At 44.0% G+C, this 26,093-nt stretch overlaps 1 protein-coding gene across 2 annotated transcripts in view; it reads left to right on the top strand.

Moving 5' to 3' along the window:
• Positions 1-22,812, top strand: part of STYXL1 (serine/threonine/tyrosine interacting like 1) — a 74,199-nt gene extending 51,387 nt beyond the window's left edge. The window contains exons 6-9 of one of the 2 annotated variants that reach the window (XM_030185791.1): positions 857-1,002; positions 11,015-11,112; positions 11,289-11,401; positions 22,505-22,812. In XM_030185791.1, coding sequence (XP_030041651.1) covers positions 857-1,002; positions 11,015-11,112; positions 11,289-11,401; positions 22,505-22,636 — 489 coding nt within the window. In that variant the 3' untranslated portion in view covers positions 22,637-22,812. Of the gene's footprint in view, positions 1-856; positions 1,003-11,014; positions 11,158-11,288; positions 11,402-22,504 lie in introns of both variants that reach the window. The other variant, XM_030185790.1, reaches the window with a different exon arrangement.
• Positions 22,813-26,093: the final 3,281 nt, after the last annotated feature.

The following is a 26,093-nucleotide window of genomic DNA, read 5'->3' as shown; positions in this document are numbered from 1 at the left end:
TAATTATAATACCCAACCTTTATAAAAACAATCCAGTGAGAATTGGCCAACCAAAATAAGTTCATAGTATAAAATTAAGGGAAGGGGAAGGGAAATGGGACTTGATATACTGCCTTTCTGTGGTATTTTGCAACTACATTCAAAGCGGTTTACATGTACACAGGTACTTATTTTGTACCTGGGGCAATGGAGGGTTAGGTGACTTGTCCAGGGTCACAAGGAGCTGCAGTGGGAATTGAACCCAGTTCCCTAGGATCAAAGTCTGCTGCACTAACCACTAGGCTACACCCCCCCCCCCCCCCCAGAAGAAGGTCTTTGATTTTATACAAGACAGCAAATTGGTTTTGGGAATGATGTGCAAGAACAAATTGGTGGTGAAAGAGAAATCTAGAGTGGGTTTGAGAATGATGTGCTAGAACACGTTGGTGGAGAAGGAGAAATTAGGGCTTACCTGTTTCCCTTTAGTCCCTGCAGACCCGACCCAGAAAAGAATGATGAGCCATGCATGCCTTCCAAAGTTATTATTTCTTGGGGACAGAGCCCCTCTCCTCTTCCACCACAGGTCTTATAAAGCATATAAAATAAAACCCTAATGTGCCTGGCTAATCCGAAATAGCAAGCCTGAGTAAAAATTATTTCTGAAAGCTTTTGGGGTGAGAATAAATCCTCCAGTGGCCCTTCAGAATGAATCTTCTTGATGGATCACTCTTTTACCCAGTTGAGGGCTGCCTTTTTCTCAATGAAAATTCATACAAAGGATTATAAGGGGCAAAATAATCTTTCAAGGATGGATGTAACAGAAAAATAACACAGAATTCTGTGATACAAACTCAGACTACTCTTCCTTTCCTGGCAGGAGATTGAAGACTTCCAGCCATATCCAGCTGAGATCATACCTGGCCTGTTGTACATGGGAAACTTCAGACAGGCCTGTGACCCACAAATTCAGAAGGATCTGAAAATTCAGGCACATGTCAGTGTTTCTGAGGAGCCTGCCACATTGTACGTGGAGTTTGTGAGTACAATGATGGAATAAGCTGCTGGTTGTTGGTGACTGGGGTTGCACCTGAATTTTGCTATTATATGTCAAAATGTAGACAGGAGGAAAGTCTAAGGTTCTTTCTTTAAGAGGGACCAGCTTTTTCTTAGGTCAAAATAATTGATCATTTTCTCCTTTCTGCCTTTTTGATGTATCCCTGCTGTAACTTATTTGAATGAGTGATTGACATCTCTCAATATGGGTGAGGAATAAAGAGGGGATTAGGAAGGACAAAACAAATGTGATGATCAGTAATTTTATTAAGCTTTATACCTCAAGGTGTGGGGTGTACACAGATAACAACCTTTTGGGGTGTTGTTGGGAAATCTGACACTGGGTATAGATTACTAAAAAAAATGGGACTTTGCCACATTCCAGCATTAGACAATGTAGTGTCAGAAGCAAATGTTCCCTATTATCTTTAGATCCGAGCTCACAACGCCCAAGTAATAACAGAACTAACTCCACACCAAGGTTATTATAAAAATAGATTACTTATTTATTTACAATAGCCACAATAAAAACAATGAAAGTCTTACCAGAGAAACAGCTCAGAGTAAATGCACATTACCCTAGACAGATTATACTTAGAGAAACATGATGGCAGATAAGAGCCAAGTGGCCCATCCATAGCAACCACTATCTCTTCCTTTCCATAAAAGATCCCACATGCCTGTCTCACGCTTTCTTAAATTCTGACACAGTCCTTACCACCACCACCTCCACAGGGAGGTGATTCCACGCTTACATAAGTACATAAGTAATGCCATACTGGGAAAAGACCAAGGGTCCATCGAGCCCAGCATCCTGTCCACGATAGCGGCCAATCCACCACCCTTTCCTTGAAAAAGTATTTCCTTAGATTACTCTTGAGCCTATAACCTCTTAACTTCATCCTATGCCCTCTCATTCCAGATTTTTCCTTCATCTGAAAGAAGCTCACCTCCTGTACATTAATGCCACAGAGGTATTTAAACATCTCTATCATATCCCATCTCTCCTGCCTTTCTTCCAAAGTATATATATTGAGAGCCTTAAGTCTGTCTCCATATGAAAGAGACCACTGACCACTTTTACAGCCGCCCTCTGGACTGACTACATCCTGTTTATGTCTTTTCATAGATACTGTGTGCAATTCTGGAGACTGCATTCTACATGGGGCCTCACCAGAGACTTATACAAAGGCACTAGCACCTCTCCCTATGCACCCAAGCATCCTTCTGGTTTTGACTGTCGCCTTTTCTACCTCTTTGGCCACTTGAGATCATCAGACACAATCACCCCCCAAATCTTGCTCTTCTTTCATACACAGAAGTACTTCACCTCCTATACTAAATCCCTTGGATTTTTGCAACCTAAGTGTATGACCCTGCATTTTTTAGCATTATATCTGAATTACCAATAGCTGGACCATTCTTTAAGCTTTGCCAGATCCCTCCGCATTCCATCCATAACCTCCAGGGCATCTACCCTATTATAAAGTTTGGTATCATCTGTAAAGAGACAGTCCTTACCAGACAATCTTTCCACAATATCACTCACAAAGATGTTAAAAAGAGCCGGCCCAAGGACCGATCCCTGAAGTACACTATTGATATCATCCTTTTCCTTGCAGCAAACTCCATTTACTCTGTCTCCTCCCACGCAAACAGTTTTTAACTCAGTCAGGCACTTTAGTGCCCATACCGAGGGCACTCAGTCACCTGTGCAGAACTGTGTCAAAGGCTTTGCTAAAAATCCTAGTACACCACATCTAGTGCCCTTCCCATATCCAAACTTTTGGTCACCCAGTCAATCAGATTTGTCTGACGACCTGCCTGTAGTGAAACCATGGTGTCTTGGGTCCTGCAGTCCATTTGATTCTACAGACCTCACAATCCTCTGCTTTAGAAGCGTTTCCATTAGTTTATTCACCACCAAGGCCAAGGTTAAACTAACAGGTCTGTAATTCCCAACCTCCTCCTCCTTACTTCCACTCTTGTGCAGAGGGACCACATCTACCCTTCTCCTGTCCTCCAGGACCACTCCAGACTGTAAGGAAGCATTGAAGAGGTCAGACAACGGAACTTCCAAAACTTTCCTGAGTTCTTTGAGCCCCATCAACTTGTCTATTTTTAGTTTAGCTAGCTCCTCCCGGACACAGTCTACTGAGAATCGGCATGGTCTACTGAACATTCATTCCCATTCGTTTTCTGTGGTCCTTCCCCCTGCCTTTTGTCTGTGAACACAGAACAGAAATAATTGTTAAGCAGTTCATCTTTATCCTTATCTTCCTCCCCTTCACCCTGGACCATCATTATGCCATTTTGGCACTTCCTCCTGTCACTTACATATCTAAAAAATGTATTGTCCCCCAGTTTTACTGTATTGGCTATCTTTTCTTCCATTTGTATATTTGCATTCCTGACAGCTTTTCCAGCATCTCTTAGCTTTTCTAGGTGTGTTTGCCTGTCTTCCTCCTTCTGCGTCGTAAAATGAAAAATTATTACAGTTTAGACCACAACACCTTATAGGGCAAGATACCAGGAAAAAAGGAAAAGAAGAAAAGCAAATGGAGGAATCGTTGCTCACAATCAGTCCTACAGCATATACCATCAAGTGGAACCATCAGCAGATACATTCCCCATTCCTTCCTTAGAAATAACAAATTTCCAGTCATTTCTTGGAGTCAAAGAAAACATAATTAACATTATTTAGAGAAACCATACATCTGCAAGGAAATTTGAAATCAAAAATACCACTCAGAGGTAGAATTCTAGGCTTAACAGCCAGAAATTCCCTTCTCTTTTTCTGGGTATCTTTAGCAAAATCAGGAAACACTTGTATATATGAACCCAAAAATTTTGCTTTCATGTGACAATAATAAAGATGAAATATATTCCTATCTAGAGAGCATTCCAAAAATTCAGTAAGATTAAATTCAGATTGAGGTCTATCAGTGGGACTCCTAGAGGGTCCTGATTAATTTGGGCTCTGACTATAGGCAGAAAGCCTCAGTTGGTAACCCCAATATCTCCTGAAAATATTTCTTCAACATGCCTAATACAGGAATTAATGGAGATTTAGGAAAATTCAGGAACCTCAGGTTATTCCTTCTGAGATGAATGTCCAAATATTCAGGCTTACGAGCCTGAATATTCCTATCTTTAATAGTAGTTGACGCAAAGCTCTGAAGTTGTTTCATCTAATTCTCTAGGGAACCCCCTCTGGAAACGTATTGTCTGAAATCCTTAGATTATATCAAACAAGTTTCGCCTAACAAATATAGCTCATTCCCAAAGGAAGTAGAGACTTGAAGAAGAGAAGTCTGCACACCGAGATGGCATCCCACAAGGACTCCAGAATCACCACTGCAGGTTTCTTCCATTCTCCAGGACCCAAAACAGTCATTCCATTGGGTGAAGAGATGGCCTGAACTCCACTTTGCCTCGTCATATAAGCTGACACCATAGGAGAAGAGGCTGCAATTGGATCCCCCTTCACCACCAAAGGTTCAGGGAGCCCTTTCAGTATCTCCAACCCCAGTATTCCCACTGCAGCCAAAACACTTCCGGGTCTAGGAGGTGTAGTATTCAGAGGAGGACTTAACGAAACTTCCTCCATGCTGCAGTATGAAGTTGACCCAAAAGACCCAACTGAAGCATGTGCAAAGACCTCCAGCGACCAAACTTTTCCAAGGTGGCTTGCTTCTGGGCAAGGCCTCCGCTGGGGCAGTGGGGGGACACCTCTAGCTTTCACCTTCCTCTTCCCCATGAATTAACACAGGGGAGAAGCACCCAAACAGCAGGACAGACTCGGAAAGTAACAGGAGCTCAGATGCACATATCTGCCTCCAGTTCCAACTTGTCCTTCTGGCAAAGTTAGTTCTTTTGAAGTCTAGAATCTTCAATCTTGAATAAGCCCTCTCCTCGTGTGTCTTAATATTGAACCACACTATCTGATGACAGGGCCGCCGAGAGACTGGGCCAGGCCCGGGACAAGGCCGCCCCCGGGGCCCCGCCACCTGAGGTCGCCAGGCCCCCCTTCACCCACCACCGGGCCGGGTCCTCTCTCCACCCCCGGGCCCTCTGCACTGACCTTAAGCACCTCCCTCACCTTCGAAAGCACAGCAAGCAGCAGCAGACCGCTCCTTCCTTCCATGCCCCGCCCTCACAGAAGTTACGTCAGGCGAGGGCGGGACACGGAAGGAAGGAGTGGTCTGCCGCTGCTTGCTGTGCTTTCGAAGGTGAGGGAGGCGCTTAAGTTCAGTGTCAGGGAGCGACGGAGGGCGGGTGGTGCCGGCCCCCCCCCCGGAGGCCCGGGGAATTTTGTTCCCCCTGTCCCCCCCTCTCAGCAGCCCTGTCTGGTGATTGCTAGATGCCAAATAATCACCCACCATAACATCAGAAACACTCTCCCCGTTTGTAAGCACCAGGTCCAGAATAACTTCGTTCTGCATGGGTTCCATTACCAACTGCTGGAACTATTCTTCCTGTATAGAATCCAAGATCCTCTTGCTTCTAGACAACCCCACAGCAGAGAAACCCCAATCAAAGTCTGGCATATTAAAATCGCCTATCAGTAGTACTTCCCCTTTCATAGCTATCTTGTGAGTATCTTCAATTAAATCTCTGTCCATTTCTTCTGATTGTGAGGGAGGCCTATATATCACACCAATGTAAATACTTTTTCCATTCCCTCTTTCAAGATTAACCAACACTGCTTCTTCCTTACCCCATATGTCCTGCAAAGATCTGTGCTATACAAATGATAAGTAGTAGTAGTAGTAGTACTGTGCTAGCTGTGAGACCAATCGCCAATGCAGAATTAAACACCTCACTAGAACTCTGCTATTCAACAAAGCTCGCCTACAAGACCAGGTGATTTTTAGCTATGGGTAGAGAAAAGGTAGGCTGGTGCAAAATACTTTAAGGAAATAAAAGTAATAGGAAAAGCATAGATAAATATCTTATTTATTAGGATGTATTTACTGCCTTTTTGAAGGAATTCACTCAAGGCGGTGTACAGTAAGAATAAATCAAACATAAGCAATAGACAATTACAGCAGTAAAAATATTCAAATAATACAAAGTATGGCATAGTATACAACTTACAATGTCAACACAATATGTAATAGAACATTTTAATACACAGCATACGGTAGAAGCAAAGATGGAACATATAGATAAGAGTAAGAGGAGTTAGAAAATAAAGTGACTAATTTAAAGAAAGTTGCACATGAGGTCAGAGATGGTTAAATATTATCTTAGCTAGGGTAGGTAGGAATGGATAAACATGTCCTGCTGCAATATGTGCAGCATGTGTCACTCCTTGTGTGTGCGAGACTAAGAAGTTAGTTCTTCCATTGCTACCGATTACTATCAAGACCAGTGATAAACAATCAAATATCAGTGATTTAACAGTTCTTAAAATGCAGTGTGCAGGTACAGAGCAAGCCAATTTTGTTTTTTCAAATAAGCACAGAAAGTTAGAGAAACAGAACTCCACAAACCACTGCACAACAGTAAAGATTAGCTAGGTATGTATAAGGAGAGAATGCAAAAATATGGCTTAGCTCCAGACAGTCGGGCTCCAATCGCAAGACAACTCTCAAAGACCACTTGTTAGGTCTTAGCTTCCCTATTTCAGAAGATTAGCCACACCTCTGATTTTCAAAGCCTGTCTACAAGACCAGGTGACTTAGCTATGTGTAGAGAAAAGGTGGGGGACCGCACCTGGAGTATTGTGTTCAGTACTGGTCTCCGTATCTCAAAAAAGATATAGTAGAATTGGAAAAGGTACAGCGAAGGGCGACGAAAATGATAGTGGGGATGGGACGACTTTCCTATGAAGAGAGGCTGAGAAGGCTAGGGCTTTTCAGCTTGGAGAAGAGACGGCTGAGGGGAGATATGATAGAAGTGTATAAAATAATGAGTGGAATGGATCGGGTGGATGTGAAGCGACTGTTCACGCTATCCAAAAATACTAGGACTAGAGGGCATGAGTTGAAGCTACAGTGTGGTAAATTTAAAACGAATCGGAGAAAATTTTTCTTCACCCAACGTGTAATTAGACTCTGGAATTCATTGCCGGAGAACGTGGTACGGGCGGTTAGCTTGACGGAGTTTAAAAAGGGGTTAGATAGATTCCTAAAGGACAAGTCCATAGACCGCTATTAAATGGACTGGAAAAATTCCTCATTTTTAGGTATAACTTGTCTGGAATGTTTTTACGTTTGGGGAGCGTGCCAGGTGCCCTTGACCTGGATTGGCCACTGTCGGTGACAGGATGCTGGGCTAGATGGACCTTTGGTCTTTCCCAGTATGGCACTACTTATGTACTTATGTACTTATGTAGGGGCAATGTAATGGTCCTACTGTGATGCTGCAGCTCTGGTCGCGCTCAGCTGGAGGAGCCATCTGCTGGAGTGGAGGTCACGCTGCTGTCAGGTAGTAGCAAGAATTCCGCCACTCATCACAAGACCTGCATTGGTTTCCCCCTATATGACGTCAGACACCAGGAAACTGGATTTAACCCCGGCTGCATCGTTAGCTACCCTAGCTGCTGTCTTGCTCCTGTGGGTCCTGAGACTCCTTCCTGCTGCCCGACCAGTTCTGCCTCGCTGCTGTCTGTGTGAGTGGGTTCTAGTTCTGCCTTACAGCGGCTGGGTGAGTGGGTTCCAGTATTTATTCCATGTGAGTGGGTTCCTGAGAAACGGCCAGCTTCTGTGTATGAGTGGGTTCCTGAGAAGTGAGCCAAGGCTCACTACCCTGAAATGTAACAGGCACGAGGCTAGTGCAAAATACTTTAAGGAAATAAAAGTAAGTAGGAAAACGCAGATAAATATCTAATCTACCAAGACCAATAGTAAACAAATATCAAAGGTTTAACAGTTTTTAAAATGCAGTGCTGAGGATCAGAGCAAGAAAAATTTTACTCTACCCCCACAGCACTTATAAAACATCAATACATGGCAACAATACAACTTGAAGTAGGTTTCCAGCAGATAGCAGAGTGTTCCTCAGATGGTCAGTAAGATGCAACACAGAGCTGCAATTCAACACAATCTCCTTTGCCCCAGATAAGAACCCCTTTAATGCAAAAACCATGAGCTGCAGCTGGGCTAATTATGTGCATTCTGGTCTTTATTTATGCCAAATGTTGTGGCTTCAAGGGCCACAATATTGTTTCATTGGCACCACGTTGAAGGGGTCACCTTGACAATGAGCCATGGTTTCATAAACAATGTGCAGTTTTGCCAGCCATAGCTCCTCTCTGGCTGCAAGGGAAATTCCAAGAGTCCTTGGCTAGCCTAGCCATGCTGTCGGCACATTGGCACCCTTGGCAACATTCTTTTGTCTGTATGCAAGGCTGAGGCGCATTAAGCAACAGGCTTTAGCAATGAAAGATGAAATAAGTCTGAATCTGCCTTTTCAAAGTCAGTGCCATGTATTATAATCCCATATATTATGTTATATAGGAATATAGAGTAGTACTACTAGTAATAATAATTTCTATTGCGCTATTAGATGTATGCACCACTGTAACATGATATGCAGGTACTTTCTCTGTCCCTAGAGGGCTCACAATCTTTTTGTACCTGGGGAAATGGAGGGTTAAGGTCACAAGGAGCTGCATTGAATTGAACCCAGGTCACTAGGATCAAAACCTGCTGCACTAACCATTAGTGCTTCATAGTGCATGTTCTGCTTCTACAAAGGTATTTCCCTGTCATATACCACAGTGATTAAACAGCAGCTTACTGAGTTCATCAAGCAGGTAGGGTCACCTACAGAACCATTAGCACTGGGACATTAATGAAGGAATTTTATCCATATCTTCAGACAGTTACATTAGTGACGATAAATAATAAACAGAGTACCTAATGCCATTTTTAAAACCTGGCCATTATAATTCAGTTTTTGCCTTCTTTAAATAATGAAAAGTAATCTCAATAGAGCTGTGAAGTGTTTGGTCTCCAATTTGCAATCCAGTTGGTTTCAAGAAGCAGACTTACATAGAACAGCCTCGAAGATCAACAAGAAATGCGTGGAAATACATATAGTAAATAATTGAATAAGGAGTCGCCTACTTTTGGGTGGCAAGGTGGCACTTAAATGACCTCCTTAGAATACCAACTAGCAGAAAAGTACACACCATTATTTGATGGTGGGTACTTTGCTGGTGAGCATGTGCATGGGTGGGGCACACAGGTACATGCGTAAATCATAGCAAGGGCATAGCCAGACACACAGTTTTGGACAGGCTTGAGCCCCAAGTGGGTGGGTATGAGAACCCCACCCCCTGCCTTGCCTCTCCCCACCTCCTCCCCAAGCAATCTGGCATCTCTTAACTTCACTCCCCCCAACCCCCCCCAGTACCTTTTAAATTCTTCAGTGCTACATCAGCAGCGAGCAGTGAATCATACTGGCTGCTTCTACTGGCCCTAAGCCTTCCGTTTGACACAACTTCCTGTTCGCAGGACCAGGAATTTGCATCAGCGGGAAGGCTCAGGACCGGCGTGAGCATGGGGGGGGCGGGGGAGTTAAGAAATGCCAGATTGCTGGGTGTCTTCAGCTGGTGGGGCTTGGGAATCCCCACCAGTCACAAGCCAGCTGTGCCACTCCTGGGTGGGCCCACCTGTTACAGCATACTATCATTTACATGCATTCTAACACACAGCTAGGCATGTGTACATGTGTTTTCATCTATTTATGCTAATATTCTATTCAGGAGAATAGACACCCATTTTTCTTTATAGAACAGGTTTGAAATAGGTGCCATAAGCAGGGCCTTATGTATGCTCCCTGTTACAGAATTACCCTCACAGTGCTGAGTCTGTATAAGACAAAAATTAACATTCCTAAAGTTATATTTGTCCATATTTTGGGGAACTATGCATATGGCAAAATACCTTTTTCCCCCTGGCACCTACAGAGACTTTCCCTGGTGGCTAGTGGTTGTCTAGGTTGGAACAGAATCAAGGGCTTGGGGAGGGGGTGGTTCTTGACACCTCTTTGTATGAACTGTGGTGGACAACAGTTTTTTAATTGAGGAGTTACGTTTAGTCAGGTTTTTTTTTTTTTTCACCAGCATGCTTATGCTTTGCTAGTGGAAATGCTTATACCATCTCATTTGGATTACTGCAATGTCCTGTTTTTTGGTTTGCTTTCCAAAAATCTTTAAAAATTGCAGCTGATACAGACACCTGTGGCAAGATTAATTTAAACTTAATAGATACAGCAGTATCTCACTATATATTGAGAGATTACATTAGCTACCTGTTGATGAGAGAATTAAATTTAAAGCAGTTTTATTAATTCTGTATGGGTCCACTTCAGAATCATTGATTAAACTCACTTCTTTTTATTGGACGTTCTCTTTGTCTTCGAAATCAATTGATCTTATGCCCACCAGGTTTTTGAAAATAGTAAATGCTATATTTTCAGTTTTGGGAGTATCAGTGTGGAATTCTCTTCCTTCTTATATTAGGGTTGAATTATAACTATGCTGTTTTCAGGAAGAAGTTGAAAAACTTTTTTTTATTTCCCCAAAATGCTAATGATTAGTAGGACTTTTTTATGATTGTAAATTGAATTAATTTTGTATTTTATCTACTTTGTACACCCCAAAGCGGGGATACTAACAGTCAACACGTTAGTGTTTGATTTGATTTGATCCTTAGTTACTATGGCCTCATTGGTGTCTGAGTTCAAAATGGCACCCAAATTCCACTAGCAGTAGTCTCATGGTACAGCTCTGTGTATGTCTAGTAGCGTTACAGAAATGATAAGGAGGAGGAGGAGGTACTACTGTTAGGGTTCAGGCTGCTAAATAAGGGAGCAAACCTTCACTACTAAGAAATAAAACTGGAAATTGTAAATAAAATCCTCCTATGCCTTCTTTACATGCCAGCTGAATATTTTTTCTACAGTTTTCCATCATGTAGGTCTGTGTGTCTTTAAAAGGTTTCCAATTTGTTGATTTACTTTACAGTTTCAGTACAGAAAGTGGCAGACTTTATTACATTCCTCTTCCGGATTGCACAGAGTTTGATCTTCTTTTCTATTTACCAGCGATCTGTAATTTTATAGGTGAGCCTCTTCTTCAGCTACTGATATCAGCATATGAGAATTCAGGTAGGCCTGATAAGCAAGTAGCTTGTGGCCTCTAGCGATCTAGGCCTAAAGGCCAGCCCCAGTGTTAAGTGATCAGCGTCTTGCTCGTAACTCTGTGCTTAGCATTGGACCACTGTGTTCTGTTTTCATAGGTTCATACCTGGTTTCTGGATTGGCAGTATTGGTATGTTCAAGGTTTGGGATAAGCCGCAGCAGTTCAGTGGTAATGGCTTACTTCATGTATCAGTACCGGTGGACACTTCAGGTACGTAACTATTCCAGGGATACAAATGTTTATCATCTACAGACCCCTCCCTTCACCTTATGGCTGACCGCCTTCCACAGTGCTTTTTTTTTTTATGCCAGTACACGCCAGTACGGCTTAATGGCACCTTTTTTCCCTAGGGCCAACTCACCTGCCCACCCTTAGCTCCCCAGCCCAGCTTTCTGTTCCTGCCGCCCTGCGACATGTTTAAATCTTTTATTTATTTATTTATTTTTACCTGAAGTCGCAGCACCGAAATTAGTGAAAGGACCAGCCTCGCCTCCTCCTGCCTTCCCTTCATTCCCTCTCAGTGTCCTTCCCTCGCGGAAACAGGAAACTACGTCAGAGGAAGGCAGGACACTGAGAGGGAATGAAGGGAAGGCTAGAGGATGCGAGCCTGGTCCTTTCACTAATACCGGCGCTGCAACTTCAGGAAATAAAATAAAAGATTTAAATGCGTTGCGGGCAGCAGGAACAGAAAGCAGGGCTGGGGAGCTAAGGGCGGGCAGGTGGGTACTGGAACTCGATGGGGGCTTAAAAGGGGGGCAGGTGGAGGCTAGGGCGAGTTACTGGACATGGAGGGGAGGATAGGGGGCAAAGGAGAATCGCTGGGCATGGAGGGGAGGGCAGAGGAGAATCACTGGACATGGATGGGAGGGGAGGACAGGGGAAAGAGGAGAAATCGCTGGACATAGATGGGAGGGGAGGGCAGGTGAGAGAGGAGAATCACTGGACATGGTTGGGAGGGGAGGATAAGGGTGAAGGAGACTCGCTGGACATAGATGGGAGGGGAGGACAGAGGAGAATCTGGACATGGATGGGAAGGAAGGGCAGGGGAGAGAGCAGAGTTGCTGGACATGGATGGATGGAGGGAAGGGCAGGAGAAATGCTGGACATGGATGGAGGAGAGGGAAGACAGGAAGGAGATGCACATGGATGGAGGAGGGAGAGGAGAAATGTTGGCCATGGATGTAGGGGAGGGAAGACAGAGGAGGAGATGCACATGGATGGGGAGGGAAGAGAGAGGACGTGAGATGAACATGGATGGAGGGGAGAAGAGAGGAGAATTGCTGGACATGGATGGAGGGGGAAAGGAAAAATGCTGGACATGGATGGAAAGAGAAAGGAGATGCATACTGACAAGATGAGGGAAAGGGAAAAGAGGAGAAAAACTACACATGGATGAATAAAATAGGCAAAAGCTGGATCCACTCTATATCTACTGCAGTCGTCCGCAGAGGACCCATCTTTTACCTATGGATGTAGGGCAAGAAATTAAGAAGAAAGGAGGAAAGTAAAGAAATAAATGGAAAGGAAGCCCTAGAAGCGGAGTTAAGGGAACAGATAGAGAGCAGCAGAATCAGAGACTAGGACCAACATGATCAGAAAAACAAAGTCACCAGACAACAAAGGTAGAAAAATAATTCCAGGAATAACATGTATAGAATGTTTGTACGTTTGGGAAGCTTGCCAGGTGCCCTTGGCCTGGATTGGCCGCTGTCGTGGACAGGATGCTGGGCTCGATGGACCCTTGGTCTTTTCCCAGTGTGGCATTACTTATGTACTTATAATTTTATTTTCATTGTATTGTTTGGAAGATGTCTTATTTTGCACTGGGTATACTAGAGCTGTAACAGTTTATAGAAATGATTTATAATGAAAAAAAATCACAAGTTATTTTTTTCTCCTATACTGCTACTACAAATCATTTCTATGGCTGGTATAGTATTTTCAGTGGTACTGCTTAAATGTGCCACAGCTGGTATAAGAGGTGTGGCTACCATAGGGGTGCAGCCTTAGATGGTGACCCTGCCCATAATGAGTACCGGTACCTTTTTTTCCTACAAAAAAAGCACTGGCCTTCCAGCTCCTACTGAAGAAGATTAATATAATAATACAAATTATAATTTGTATTGCTTCTCAAAATACAAACAGGTTCACCACTCACACAATTGGGTGACAGAATCATATATCGGTGCTAACCTGACATGAAACTTCCAGAGCATTTTTCTATTAACTTGCCATTTTATCCATTTAGTGAAAAGTTGTAAGAACCATTCTTTTGAGATTTTTTTTTTTTTTTTGCGTGTAGTCTTATGAAGCTTTTTCAACATCTAAAGCAGCATCTAAAATTGTCCAGGAGTCAGAAGTGTGTCTGTGTTCTAGAAGTTTAGGCAGAGCTGGGATGGAGTTGCAGTAGATGTGCATATTTTAAAAGGTATACATGTACACACGTAGGGGTAGATTGAAGAAATGGTGATAGGATGATGCATACTGAAGATGAATTCTTTAATAGCAGTTCCACACAAAACTGCTGTTACAGAATACTAGCTTCAGTCTGTATCAATGCACCAGCATTTACACCAGCTCAAAGACTGGTATAAGAGGCCATGCCAGTTAGGTGCATACTTGATAGTATTCTATAACAGTGGCGTTCCTAGGGGGGCTGATACCCGGGGCGGATCGCCGATGCGACCCCCCCCCCCCGGCGAAAGACCCCCCCCCCCCGGGTGCACGCCGCTGGGGGGGTGCCGCGCGCCGGTCAGCTTCGTTCATTTCCATGCGCCCTCTGCCCCGGAACAGGTTACTTCCTGTTCCGGGGCAGAGGGAGCATGGAAACAAACGAAGCTGACCGACACGCGACGTGCACCCGGGGCGGACCACCCCCACCACCCCTTGGTACGCCACTGTTCTATAACTTGCGTGTCTCACGATTGGGGAAGGTGAGCCCTTGATCTGTAATGAGGTTAGCTTTTTCTGTGCGGCGTAAGCACAGCGCAGGTCCTCATTGACGATTGCTGACAGGACTGCCTGGCAGAGTCCAGAAGCTGGAGAAAGTAGGACCTGACGCTGACAGGCTGGCGTGTGGGATTATTCAGCACCTAGCAGACTGGCTGGATCACAACTGCAACAGTCTAGAGGTTGGCTCTTAAAAGCCCTTGTGGGCAGTGGGGAAAATGCTACCTGTTCAGCGCTAGTGCAGCGCAGGTCCAGCGATGGATGCCAGAACTAGGATCCCAAAACTGACTGGTGCCCAGTACTCAGATAAGACTGGGCCCGTCAGGAGGTTGGCTCTTAAAAAAGCCCTTGGGTAAAAGGAAGGCACAGTGGACAGGACATGATGGGGACAGATGGACCGGACTTCAGGAACAGGACAGGGTAGGAAAGCAGGAACTCCAGAACAGGCAGGGCTGGATTAAGCACAACTCTAGAAGCTTGATGCCAAGGCACTGGTGGAGTGTAGAACACTTCCTTATATATCCCCAGCCAGGAATTGAGACCATCTGAGAGTGCCCCATCTAGGGCTGTAAAAGAGAATTACAGCAACCAGAAAGTAAAGGCTCACAAGACTCTAGGCACAGAATGCTGCGGGGACTCGAGCAGTTTCCTGAACCAGGTGAAGACTGTGACAGTGGGCCTAACTGCCTGACATGCCCCTGACCCACCTATGTCCCTCCCATATCCACACTCCCCTTGAAGTTGCATACTCTGGAATATGAGCATGCAATTTATAGAATAGTGGGTAAGGGCAGTTAGAAGTGTAGCTGTTAATTGTTGTCAATTAAGGCTGATTATAGCTAGAATTAAGGGGTAGAGTACACGTACAACTTTACACCTTTGGAGCAGGTGCAGATTCGTATGTGATTGTTTGTTTATTACCGATAACACTGTATGAGCCTATTTTATTATTATTAACATTTGTATAGCGCTACCAGACGCACGCAGCGCTGAACACCTGACATACAGAGACAGTCCCTGCTCTATAGAGCTTACAATCTAAAAATACAGACAAGACAATTAAGGGCGAGGAAAGTACTGGGTGAGAAGGAACAAGGATAGGGGAATTGAGTAGTGGTTAGGAGCCAAAAGCAGTGGTGAAAAGGTGGATTTTCAGCATAGATTTGAAAACAGGTAGAGATGGAGCTAGGCATACAAGCTCAGGAAGTCCAGTCCAGGCAAAAGGTGCCGCGAGGGAAAAGGAACGAAGCCTGGAATTAGCAGTGGAGGAGAAGGGGTACAACGAGAGATTTGTCCAGCGAGCGGAGTTTACGGGGAGGAATGTAGGGAGAGATGAGGGGCTGCAGAATGGATGCATTTAAAGGTCAGTAAGAGAAGTTTGAACTCTACGTGGAAGTGGACAGGGAGCCAGTGAAGTGACTTGAGGAGTGGGCTAGTGTGGGTAAAACGATTTTGGCGGAAAATAAGTCGTGCTGCAGAATTTTGGACAGACTGGAGAGGAGAGAGATGGCTGAGCGGAAGACCAGTGAGAAGCAAATTGCAATAATCCAAGTGAAAGGTGACAAGGGTTTGGATAAGGGTTCTGGTAGCGTATTCAGAGAGGAAGGGGCGAATTTTGCTAATGTTGTAGACAAAGAAGCAACAGGTTTTGGCCGTCTGCTGGATGTTAGCGGAAAAGGAGAGGGAGGAATCAAAGATGACTCCTAGGTTGCGAGCAGATGAGACAGGGAGGATGAGAGTGCCGTCTACTGAAATAGAGAATGGGGGGGGGGGGGGGGGGGGGCGAGGTGGGCTTTATACAAGCACATATCTTTATAAAAGCACATAGGTGCCTATGTTGCACTGATTAATTAGGCATAAAATAAGGGCCTTTTTGACATTTTACATAGGTCCCCTTCTATCAAATTACACGTGTGGATATAAGTGCTTATGAAATTACACATTTGATATGCACCTAAAGGACTGAATTCTGTGTATGGTGCCAAAAAATTGATAAAAATTAGTGCTATTCTATAAATGGCACTCAGATTTGGGCACCATTTATAGAACAGTGTTTGGTGCCAGGATCCATGCCTAACTGTGAGCGCGAGGATTTACGCCAACTGAAACCTTGTGTAAATTCTTGCACTGAAATTCAGCACGGATCTCCCTTATTCTGTCCCTTCCACTGCGCAAATTCCAGAACACCCCTGATCCACCCATAACCCTCCCATGGCCACACCCCCTTTTCGGATCTGTGCACAAAATGCACACATGGATCCTGGCACCCAAAGATGCGCGTGTAAACAAATTACTGTCATTTAGCACCCATAATTATCAGCGCTAATTGGCTTGTTTGACAAATAGTGTACAAAGTATCCACATATAACTTCAGCAAAACTAAGCAGAGACCTTTTTGGGACAGGATTGAGGAAGGGTTTGTATTTATCTGCTTTTTAAAATATTTATATTAGGAGGGGAATGATATCATGCTTTTGGATGGCATTCAGATCCCATAGCTAATTAAAGCCATCTTTTATGAATTTTTGTTGGGTGTGTGCTAACTGGATAATGACAACGTAACCCAGGAGGCAGTAGGTGGTCCTGTGTTAATTTTGTGCAGGTCCCATGTGCTAATGAAAAAAATTAGTGTGGGACCTGCAAAAATTTAAAAAAACAAAACTCGAATGAACTGTGTTGTTAAATTTGGGCTTAACAAATGGGAAAGTCCCGCATTAAAAGTGTTAAAAGCCCACAGTTTAACGCACTTTAGTACAAGGGCCCTTAAGGAGTGGATTGTTAAAATTTTGAGAGTGTGACCCTATATCGACTGGGAGAGTCAATTTATGATCTAGCTCCTCTCACACTGCAGTGGCCAAGGGACTTTCAGCTGGTGACACAAAAATTGAGAGAGCAGAGATTCAAATATAAATGGCTCCTCCCTTTTGGGATAGTGTTTGAAGCGAATGGTAAAACTTATCCTATATAATAAAACGCACCTCCAACATTCTGAAGCCGAGAAAGTGAAGCCTTCAAGCCTTGAAGCGATCCTGCAACGTTCCGGAACTACGTGTCATCAATTGAGGAGATGGAGCCTTACAGAGCGCACGAATGCTTCAAGGCTTGAAGGCTTCACTTTCTCACACACACACACACACACTCACTTTCTGTCTCTCACATACACTCTCTCTCACACACTCTCTCTCACACAGACTCACACACACACACTGTCTCTCACACACACACACTCTCTCTCTCTGACACAAACACACACTCTGTCTGTCTGTCTGTCTGTCTCTCTCTCACTCATTCTCTCTCACATACACACTCCATCTCTCACCCACACAAACTCTCTCAAATATACACACTCCAAGGAAAGGGGGGCATGGAACACGCTGGGGAGGAGAGGGAGGGGGCATTGAACTCGGAGGGAAGGGGGGGCCAAGAACTCGGAGGGGAGGAGAGAGAGGGAGAGGAGAGGGAGGGAGGGAGGGGGGGGGCCTGCACCTTGGACAGAAGGGGGGCCTGGAACTTGGAGGGGAGGAGAGGGAGGGAGGGGGTCATGGAATCCGGAGCCCCCCACACACAAACTCACTCTCTGTCTCTCACATACACTCTCTCTCTCTCACACACACTCACTCTCACACACACATACACTCTGTCTCTCATACACTCTCTCTCTCTCTGACACAAACACACACACACTCTGTCTCTCTCTCACTCACACACACACTCCATCTCTCACACACACTTTCTCTCTCACACACACACTCTCTCTCTGAAATATACACACTCCGGCGCCCGTTTCATTTGTGTGAGAAACGGGCCTGTTTTACTAGTAGAGCTAATAATCTGCAAACTGCTGCAAAGGTGTTAAAAGAAGCCTGGTATCAGTGAGAAAACCCTAACTGTTGAGAGAGGAGGTTATCAGTCCCATGAAGGAACAAAATGATGAAAAATATCTAAGGAGGTCTGGAGGCTAAGAAGGGAGGGCTGGATACATAGCAGACAGAGATTAGGAACCCCAGCGATGTTGGGTGGTGAAGGTTGGAGATTCTGCAACTGGGATTTGAATCTGGACATATGGCAGAATGGAAGCGTAAGAATAAGAGCAATTAATGAGGAAGTAAGGGGAAGTGAGTATGGCAAGGGTGGCTGTGGGACTTGAGAATGGGAAGGAAGGAAGATGAGGGAAAAGGAGACTAGAGTGAAGTCTGGGGGTCCGGAGGATGTGTGGTCCCTCAGTTATATGGTAAATTGTATTGTAAAACATATTTAGCAGCATAGTTGAATGCTCTAATGCATGCTTATTAGGTGCATCAGTAGTATTATGCTAACATTGGTATTTGAACTCCAGTGCTGTTAAATGTGTATATTTTTGATACTGTTTCACAGTAGTTCTGTTTTAGGTTTCAATTTACTGTTTTCAATTTTACCTAATTTATTGTATTTATGTTTATACTTTGGTCATTTTACTATTGTATGATGTTAACAAAATTGTAAGTCTTACAATGCACTTGTATTGCTCCATAGTGCAACTGCACCTCAAATATTGTATGCAATTCTGGTCACCGCATCTCAAAAACTGCCTCATTTTTGTTTTCCATTCCTTTTCTAATAATACCTAATATTCTATTTGCTTTCTTCAGCAGTGGGTTTCAACATATCATCAACGACGACGCCTTGATCCCTTTCCTGGTCGATGACTCCTAACGTGGAACCTTGCATTACGTAGCTATAGTTTGGGTTCCTCTTTCCCACATACATCACTTTACACTTGCTTGCATTAAACGTCATCTGCCATTTAGACGCCAAGTCTCGTAAGGTCCTCTTGTAATTTTTCACAATCCTCTTGCGATTTAACAACTTTGAATAACTTGGTGTCATCAGCAAATTTAATTACCTCGCTAGTTACTCCCATCTCTAAATCATTTATAAATATATTAAAAAGCAGCGGTCCTGGCATAGACCCCTGAGGAACCCCACTAACTACCCTTCTCCATTTTGAATACTGCCCATTTAACCCCACTCTCTGTTTTCTATTCTTAACCAGTTTTTAATCCACAATGGGACACTACCTCCTATCCCATGACTCTCCAATTTCCTCTGGAGTCTTTCATGAGCTACTTTGTCAAACGCCTTTTGAAAATCAAGATACACAATATCAACCGGCTCACCTTTATCCATATGTTTGTTCACCTCAAAGAAATGTAATAGATTGGTGAAGCAAGATTTCCCTTAACTAAATCCATGTTGGCTTTGTCTCATTAATCCATACTTTTGAATATGCTCTGTAATTTTGTTCTTTATAATAGTATCTACCATTTTGCCTGGCACCAATGTCTGGCTCACTGGTCTATAATTTTCCAGATCTCCTCTGGAACCTTTAAAAAAAAAAAAATCGGCATTGCATTTGCCACCCTCCAATCTTCCAGTACCACGCTCGATTTTAAGGATAAATTACATATTACTAGCAATAGTTCTGCAAGTTCATTTTTCATTTTTATTAGTACTCTGGGATGAATATCATCCAGTCCAGGAGATTTGCTACTCTTCAGTTTGTCAAATTACCCCATTACAATCCTCCAGGCTTATAGAGATTTCATTCAGTTTCTCCGACTCGTCAGCTTTGAATACCATTTCTGGCACCGGTATCTCTCCCAAATCTTCCTCAGTGAAGACCAAAGCAAAGAATTAATTTAATCTCTCTGCTATGTCTTTGTCTTCCCTGATTGCCCCTTTGACCTCTCGGTCATCTAGCGGTCCAACTGTTTCTTTTGCCGGCTTCTTGCTTTTTTGTATTTGTTTACACCGGAGTCTGCAAACGCCTCTCCGGTACTATGTAAGCCACATTGAGCCTACAAATAGGTGGGAAAATGTGGGATACAAATGTAACAAATAAATATACCTAAAAAAATTTTACTATATGTTTTTGCCTCCAATGCAATCTTTTTTTCAAAGTCCCTCTTTGCCTTCCTTATCAGCGTTTTGCATTTGACTTGTCATTCCTTATGCTGTTTCTTATTATTTTCAGTCGGTTCCTTCTTCTATTTTCTGAAGGATTTTCTTTTAGCTCTAATAGCTTCCTTCTCCTCACTTTTTAACGATGCCGGCCCATGCTGGCTGTCATTTGGCCTTCCTTCCTCCTTTTTTAATACACGGAATATATTTGGCCTGGGCTTCCAGGATGGTATTTTTGAACAGCATCCATGGCTGATGTAAATTTTTGACCTTCACAGCCGCTCCTTTAAGTTTTGTTTTTTTTTTTTTTTTTTGGGGGGGGGGGGGGTTATTCACCGTTTTTTTTCTCATTTTTGTCATAGTCTCCTTTTTTTAAAGTTAAATGCTAACGTATTGGATTTCCTGTGTGTACTTACTCCAAAGCCAATATCAAATCTGATCATATTATGATCACTATTATCAAGCGGCCCCAGCACCATTACCTCATGCACTAGATCATGCGCTCCATTAAGAACTAGGTGTAGAATTTTTCCTTCTCTTGTCGGCTCTTGTACCAGCTGCTCCATAAAGCAGTCCTTCATTTCCTCAAGGAATTCTACCTCCCTAGCATGCCCTGATTTTATATTTACCTAATCAATATCAGGGTAATTGAAATCACCCATTATTATTGTGTTGCTCAGTTTGTTAGCACTATAGTTGTAGTTAGGGGACAGGTGTGATTGAGAGAGCATAATTCTAAGACTGTAGAAAAGATATGGGTATGGGTAAAGTAGACTAGTAAAGGAATGGGTATGGGAGAAGTCAGCTAGTAGTAAGGGGATATATGTGGATGAGGTAGAGCCTAAGGGCTATGGCTGTAGTAAGAGAATGGGTATGAATGAGGAAGAGTGCTATGACTGTGATAAGGATGGGTGAGAGAGCCCATGGGCTAAGACTTTAATAAGGGGATTAATTTAACTGTGAGGTAGAGCGTTATGATTGTAGTAAGGGGATAGGTATGGGTTAGGTGGGTGACTGTATTAAGAGAATAGCTATGGATGAGATGCAGCACTTTTACTAGTAGTGAGTTATATCTGTGCTAAAGGTAGGTGAATCCGAATATGTGGGGAAAAAGACTTAAGTCAGAGACACTAAGGCAGCCATCTGGACCCACTCAGCCAGACAGGTTTTCAGGATATCCACAGTGAATATGCATGAGATAAATTTGTTTAGAGGCAGCAAAAGAAAAACCTATTGAGTATAAAACTTGTTTGGACCGGTGACAAGATTGGGTTTAGTTCTAAGTGACATTTGAATACACTGTCTGCTTAGGTCCCATGCTGAGGTCCACTATAAAACATAGTGGTTAAAATTTTCCTATAAAAGTTATGCAATATGAGCAGGAAGAGTTTTCCTATTGGATGTGATACGTGGAGGGGCATAATCGAACGGCGCCGGCCAAATAGATGGCTGGCCATCTTCGGGGCCGGCTCCGCAAGAGGGCGGAGCCAACCGTATTTTCGAAATACGGTTGGGGCCGGCTAAATCGATCGCCAGGTGTAGAGGAGATGGCCGGCTTCGTTTTTCAGCCATAATGGAAACCGGGCCCGGCCATCTCAAACCCGGCGAAATGCAAGGCATTTGGTCATGGGAGGAGCCAGCATTTGTAGTGCACTGCCCCCCTCACATGCCAGGACACCAACTAGGCATACTGCTGTCAGGGAGCTGGGTATGACATTTCAGGCTGGCATACAGGCTGGCAAAAAACTTTTTTTTTTAAAATTTTTTTTTTGGGTGGGAGGGGGTTGGTGACCACTGGGGGAGTATGGGGAGGTCATCCCTGTTTCCCTTCGGTGGTCATCTGGTCAGTTGGGGCACTTTTTTGTGACTTGGACCTAAAAATAAACGGACCAAGTGCAGCCGGCGAAATGCTCGTCTGAGCCGGCCATCTTTTTTCCATTATGGGGTGAAGCCGGCTATCTCGTAACCACGCCCCCGTCCCGCCTTCTGTACCCTCCCTTGAAGGTTGGCCGGCTCCGCGATGAAAAGCAGTTGGGGCCGGCTAAAATCGGCTTTCGATTATACCGATTTGTCCGGGATCTGGAGATCGCCGGCCATCTCCCGATTTGTGTCGGAAGATGGCTGGCGATCTCTTTCGAAAATAAGCTCAATAGTCTACTGCCTATTAATCAAAATCCCACTTCATTTACTTTGGGAGACTAGCATTGAGATAAATTTGCAGCATGCACCGCTCTCTCATGCATATTTATTGTGAGTATACCGAAAACCTGACTGTCTAGGTATGTCCTGAGAACTAGGTTGAGAACCCTGCTCTAAGGATAAGCTGCACAAAGTGACAATTACAAACAGAATGCTGAGCAGACTGAATAAGCAATGTTATTGTTTCTGGCATCGTTTATAACGTTACTATGGGTTGATCTGCAGGCAGCTTGGATGCATGTCCAGAAATGCAGAAACAACATGAGACCAAATCGTGGATTTGTGAAGCAGCTGTCTGACTGGGAGATGCAGATTCACAGGGTAGCCATCACTGATATCTCCGACCCAAATTACTAATGTCCATGGAACATCTCAGTGAATACCCAACGGCACAGAATAGCTAGAGCAATATGCACAAATAGCAAGAAATGGTTTTTGTTCTGGCCAGACAATGCTTTGTAAGAACCCAATTCTTATTAGACAGTGTACTATATTACTTGGCATGTCACCGTGAACAGCTCAGAGAACAGGAAAGAAGCCCTGTGAAAGGATACTTTTTTTTTTTTTTTTTTACTGGAGTTCCCTTTCCTTTTGATGGCCTGAGAGTGGGTATCTGTGACTTCCAATTCCGATAGCTTCTGTTTTTATCATACCTTTGTTAAAATGATTTTTATTTCTTTTCCATCACAATAAATATTTCCATAGAAACAGGTGTGAGTGTTTCATTTCTAACATGTTATAGAAGAGGCTGGCTTGGATTTAATGGTGGTTCACAATACCATTGCTGGGATACAAGTATCTAACAAAAAAAAAAACAGAAGAACAAACCTCCGCAGATCATACACAAAGAACAACAAACACAGCGAAGGTGATGCAAACACACCACACAGCGTTTTTAGCACCTTTAGAACACTGTGTGGTATGTTAGCGTCACCTTTGTTAGGATACAGGTATACCAAGCTATAATCTATTCTGGAAGGACAGGGTAGAAAAAAAGGAAGGAAAAGTGGTGACATTCAAGATTAGGTATACATATGAAGTATCACATCATACCTTATTTAATGAGTTTATCTTGTTGGGCAGACTGAATGGACCATTCAGGTCTTTCTCTGAGGACAAACAGGCTTGCACATTCTCACACATGGGTAGACGCTGATCCTGTTGTCATTTATGCCAAAGTAAAGTAAAAAAACAGCTTTGCGAAGTGTGAGCCGCGCTGTACTGCACATGCGCGTGTGCCTTCTTGCCTGCCACAAGAAAGCGGTCCTCTCAGGTTTTTTTTCCATGTGAAGTAAAGCTGCGCTTTTTGGTCTCTCTTCACATGTCTGGTAAAAGAGCTTATTTGAGTGCCTTTGGACTTTTATGTTTTTTCTTATTTCAGCTTTGTGTGTGTATATCCTTATTTTATTAGTCTAGTTTTGCCCGCATTTACGTTTTCTTTTTTTAATGTGGGCTCCTTTCAGGCCAGACTCCAGTCGGGTACTCCCTTTTTTTCATGCCTTCACCCCTTTTTCAGGCACCATTGAGTCGTTTGACTTGGCCAGCAAGTCTTTCCGTCCATATCCACGAAGACTCCCAGTGGCTTTGAGTGTTGTACCTTGTGCAACCACACCATCTCAGGAAAGGACACCCATTCTTGGTGTCTGTGCTGTCTTGGGCCCGACCATGCTCTCTTATCTTCTTATGAAGACGAGGACCCAGGCTTCCTGGGAGGCTCGACGCAAAAAGATTTTTGGAGCCAGGTCCGGTTCCTCGGCATTGAAGTCGGAGGCATCAGCATCAACACAGTGTCGCATCGGAAACATCAGTAAGCATGGCCTGCTTCGAGACCTCGAGACACTGGGAGCAGTGAGGCATTGAGTGGGTCTTCACTTGTCTCAAGACCATCTGCAGTGCAGGCTCCCCAGTACCGTCCATTGTGATACTCAACCCCAAGGCGACGTGAGGATTCGACATTGTCCTCATCGGCACCCATAGGGGTGACGTGCTTCAGGTGAAGGCCAAGAAACACCGTCATTAGTCACCCTCGATGCACGGTGCCGGGAACTCCGGAGCACCAAGGGATTCAGCACCCGAGAAGCATCGGCGCTGGGAGGACAGCTCTCCCTCCATAGAGGAGGTGCCGATGTGATTGTCTCCAAGCAGCTGAGTTCCTGCTCCCATATCAGCCCCAGTGGTTCTGAAACCTGTGCATCAGCCGACGCCCCAGCTTTTGCCGGTCTGTCCTTGATGAGCACATCTGGGCCTTGCTCCCTGAGCTGCTGGATGGCCTCGTGCTGTGCTTCGGTATCGGGGGTACTTGTGCCTGCCGTACCTCCTGATGCAGCCTCCGACGCTGGCGCGCTTGAGGCACTGGTGTCGACTGCCACCCAGGCCAGTACACCTTCGACGTCTGTGGAGGAAGCTTCGCTGGAGTAGAGGTGTGAGCCAGTCTCTTGATGTCACTCTCGAGGACATGGCTCGGCATTGAGGCAGGCTCGGTCTCGGACATCTCATTGGGAGATTTTATCTGACACCGAGGGAGCGCTCATGGGACTCAGAGGAGGACAGAGGTATTAAATCATCTTTGGAGTTAAGGCTATAGTTTTGTAAGTCATTTCTGTTCTCTGAAATACATCTAGAACAGTTTTATGATCAGAACTTAATACCACTAGCTGATATCTATGGTTATTTGGTTATTTATATCATTTTTCTTGTATTTCTACCAGATAGCTGGGAGCTATAAGCATACAGCATATAGGCAGATTTAGAGGGTTAAGCACACTTCTGTTTTATGGCTTAAGTGTGTGTTGCTTCCTGTTAGCAAACAAGTTTAATAAAGTATTTACTGTAGTAAATATAGCCAGACATTGCTATAAAAAAAAAAGAAAATGCCAAACATCACTGTGCTTCTCTGTGTAGTTTTTAACACCAAGGGTGAACTTTAAAAGACAGTTCTGCACTCTCATTAATGCCAGATGGAAAACGTAATAATTATGTGCTGCCTTTCCCAGGGTTATTGAGAACAAAATACTAGGCTTTCTCTCCGCTACAACTCCTTGTTCCTCTGTAGGTAGGATGCTGCAGAGAGAAGGGGATGGGACTTGATATACTGGCTTTCTGTGGTTACAAAGTGTTTTACTTTAGGTGCTTATTTTGTACCTTAGGCAACGGTTAGGTGACTTGCCCAGAAACACAAAGACCTGCAGTGGAAATTGAACCAGGATCAAAGCCTGCTGCACTACCCATTAGACTACTACTCCACTCTCCAGAAGGCTTGTGGGGCAGGCCGAAGGTATGTGCTTTCATTGCTGATGCTGCCAGCATCCCACCAGAATATTGGAAGGCTGCAGTGGGGGAGGGACCCTGTGAGGAGAGAGGGGGAGATGCCAGACAGGCATTGAAGCACCAGATTGCAAAACTGGGGTGCCACCCCATAGTGACACCTACGTGTAGAAGAGAAGAGAGAGGTAAAAAAAAATGATGAAATGAAACAAAGTGAGATAATATATCAAACCATTAGATGTCACTGGCAACAGATTTCAAAAGATGGATTTTACAACTTAACCACAGGCTGGCACTGCCCCCTACAAACAGGTGCTTCTTCATCACTACTTGGCATTACAATCAGTAGCAAATTGCATGGTTTAGTCACCATCCATAGCCACCCTAAAGAAATATATATATATATACAGTAGAGTCTTGATTATCCAACATAACCAGTACTGGCCTGTTGTTGAATAATATGGTAAACAATGGTAACTCCTCAAACAATGCACAGAAAACATACTCCAATGAAAAAAAATTGTACAGCAGGCAATTTTAGCACAAATAC

This window comes from Microcaecilia unicolor, chromosome 13 (assembly GCF_901765095.1).
Source record: "Microcaecilia unicolor chromosome 13, aMicUni1.1, whole genome shotgun sequence".
In the NCBI taxonomy this organism is placed as follows: domain Eukaryota; kingdom Metazoa; phylum Chordata; class Amphibia; order Gymnophiona; family Siphonopidae; genus Microcaecilia; species Microcaecilia unicolor.
This window is presented reverse-complemented; position numbering and strand designations above follow the sequence as displayed.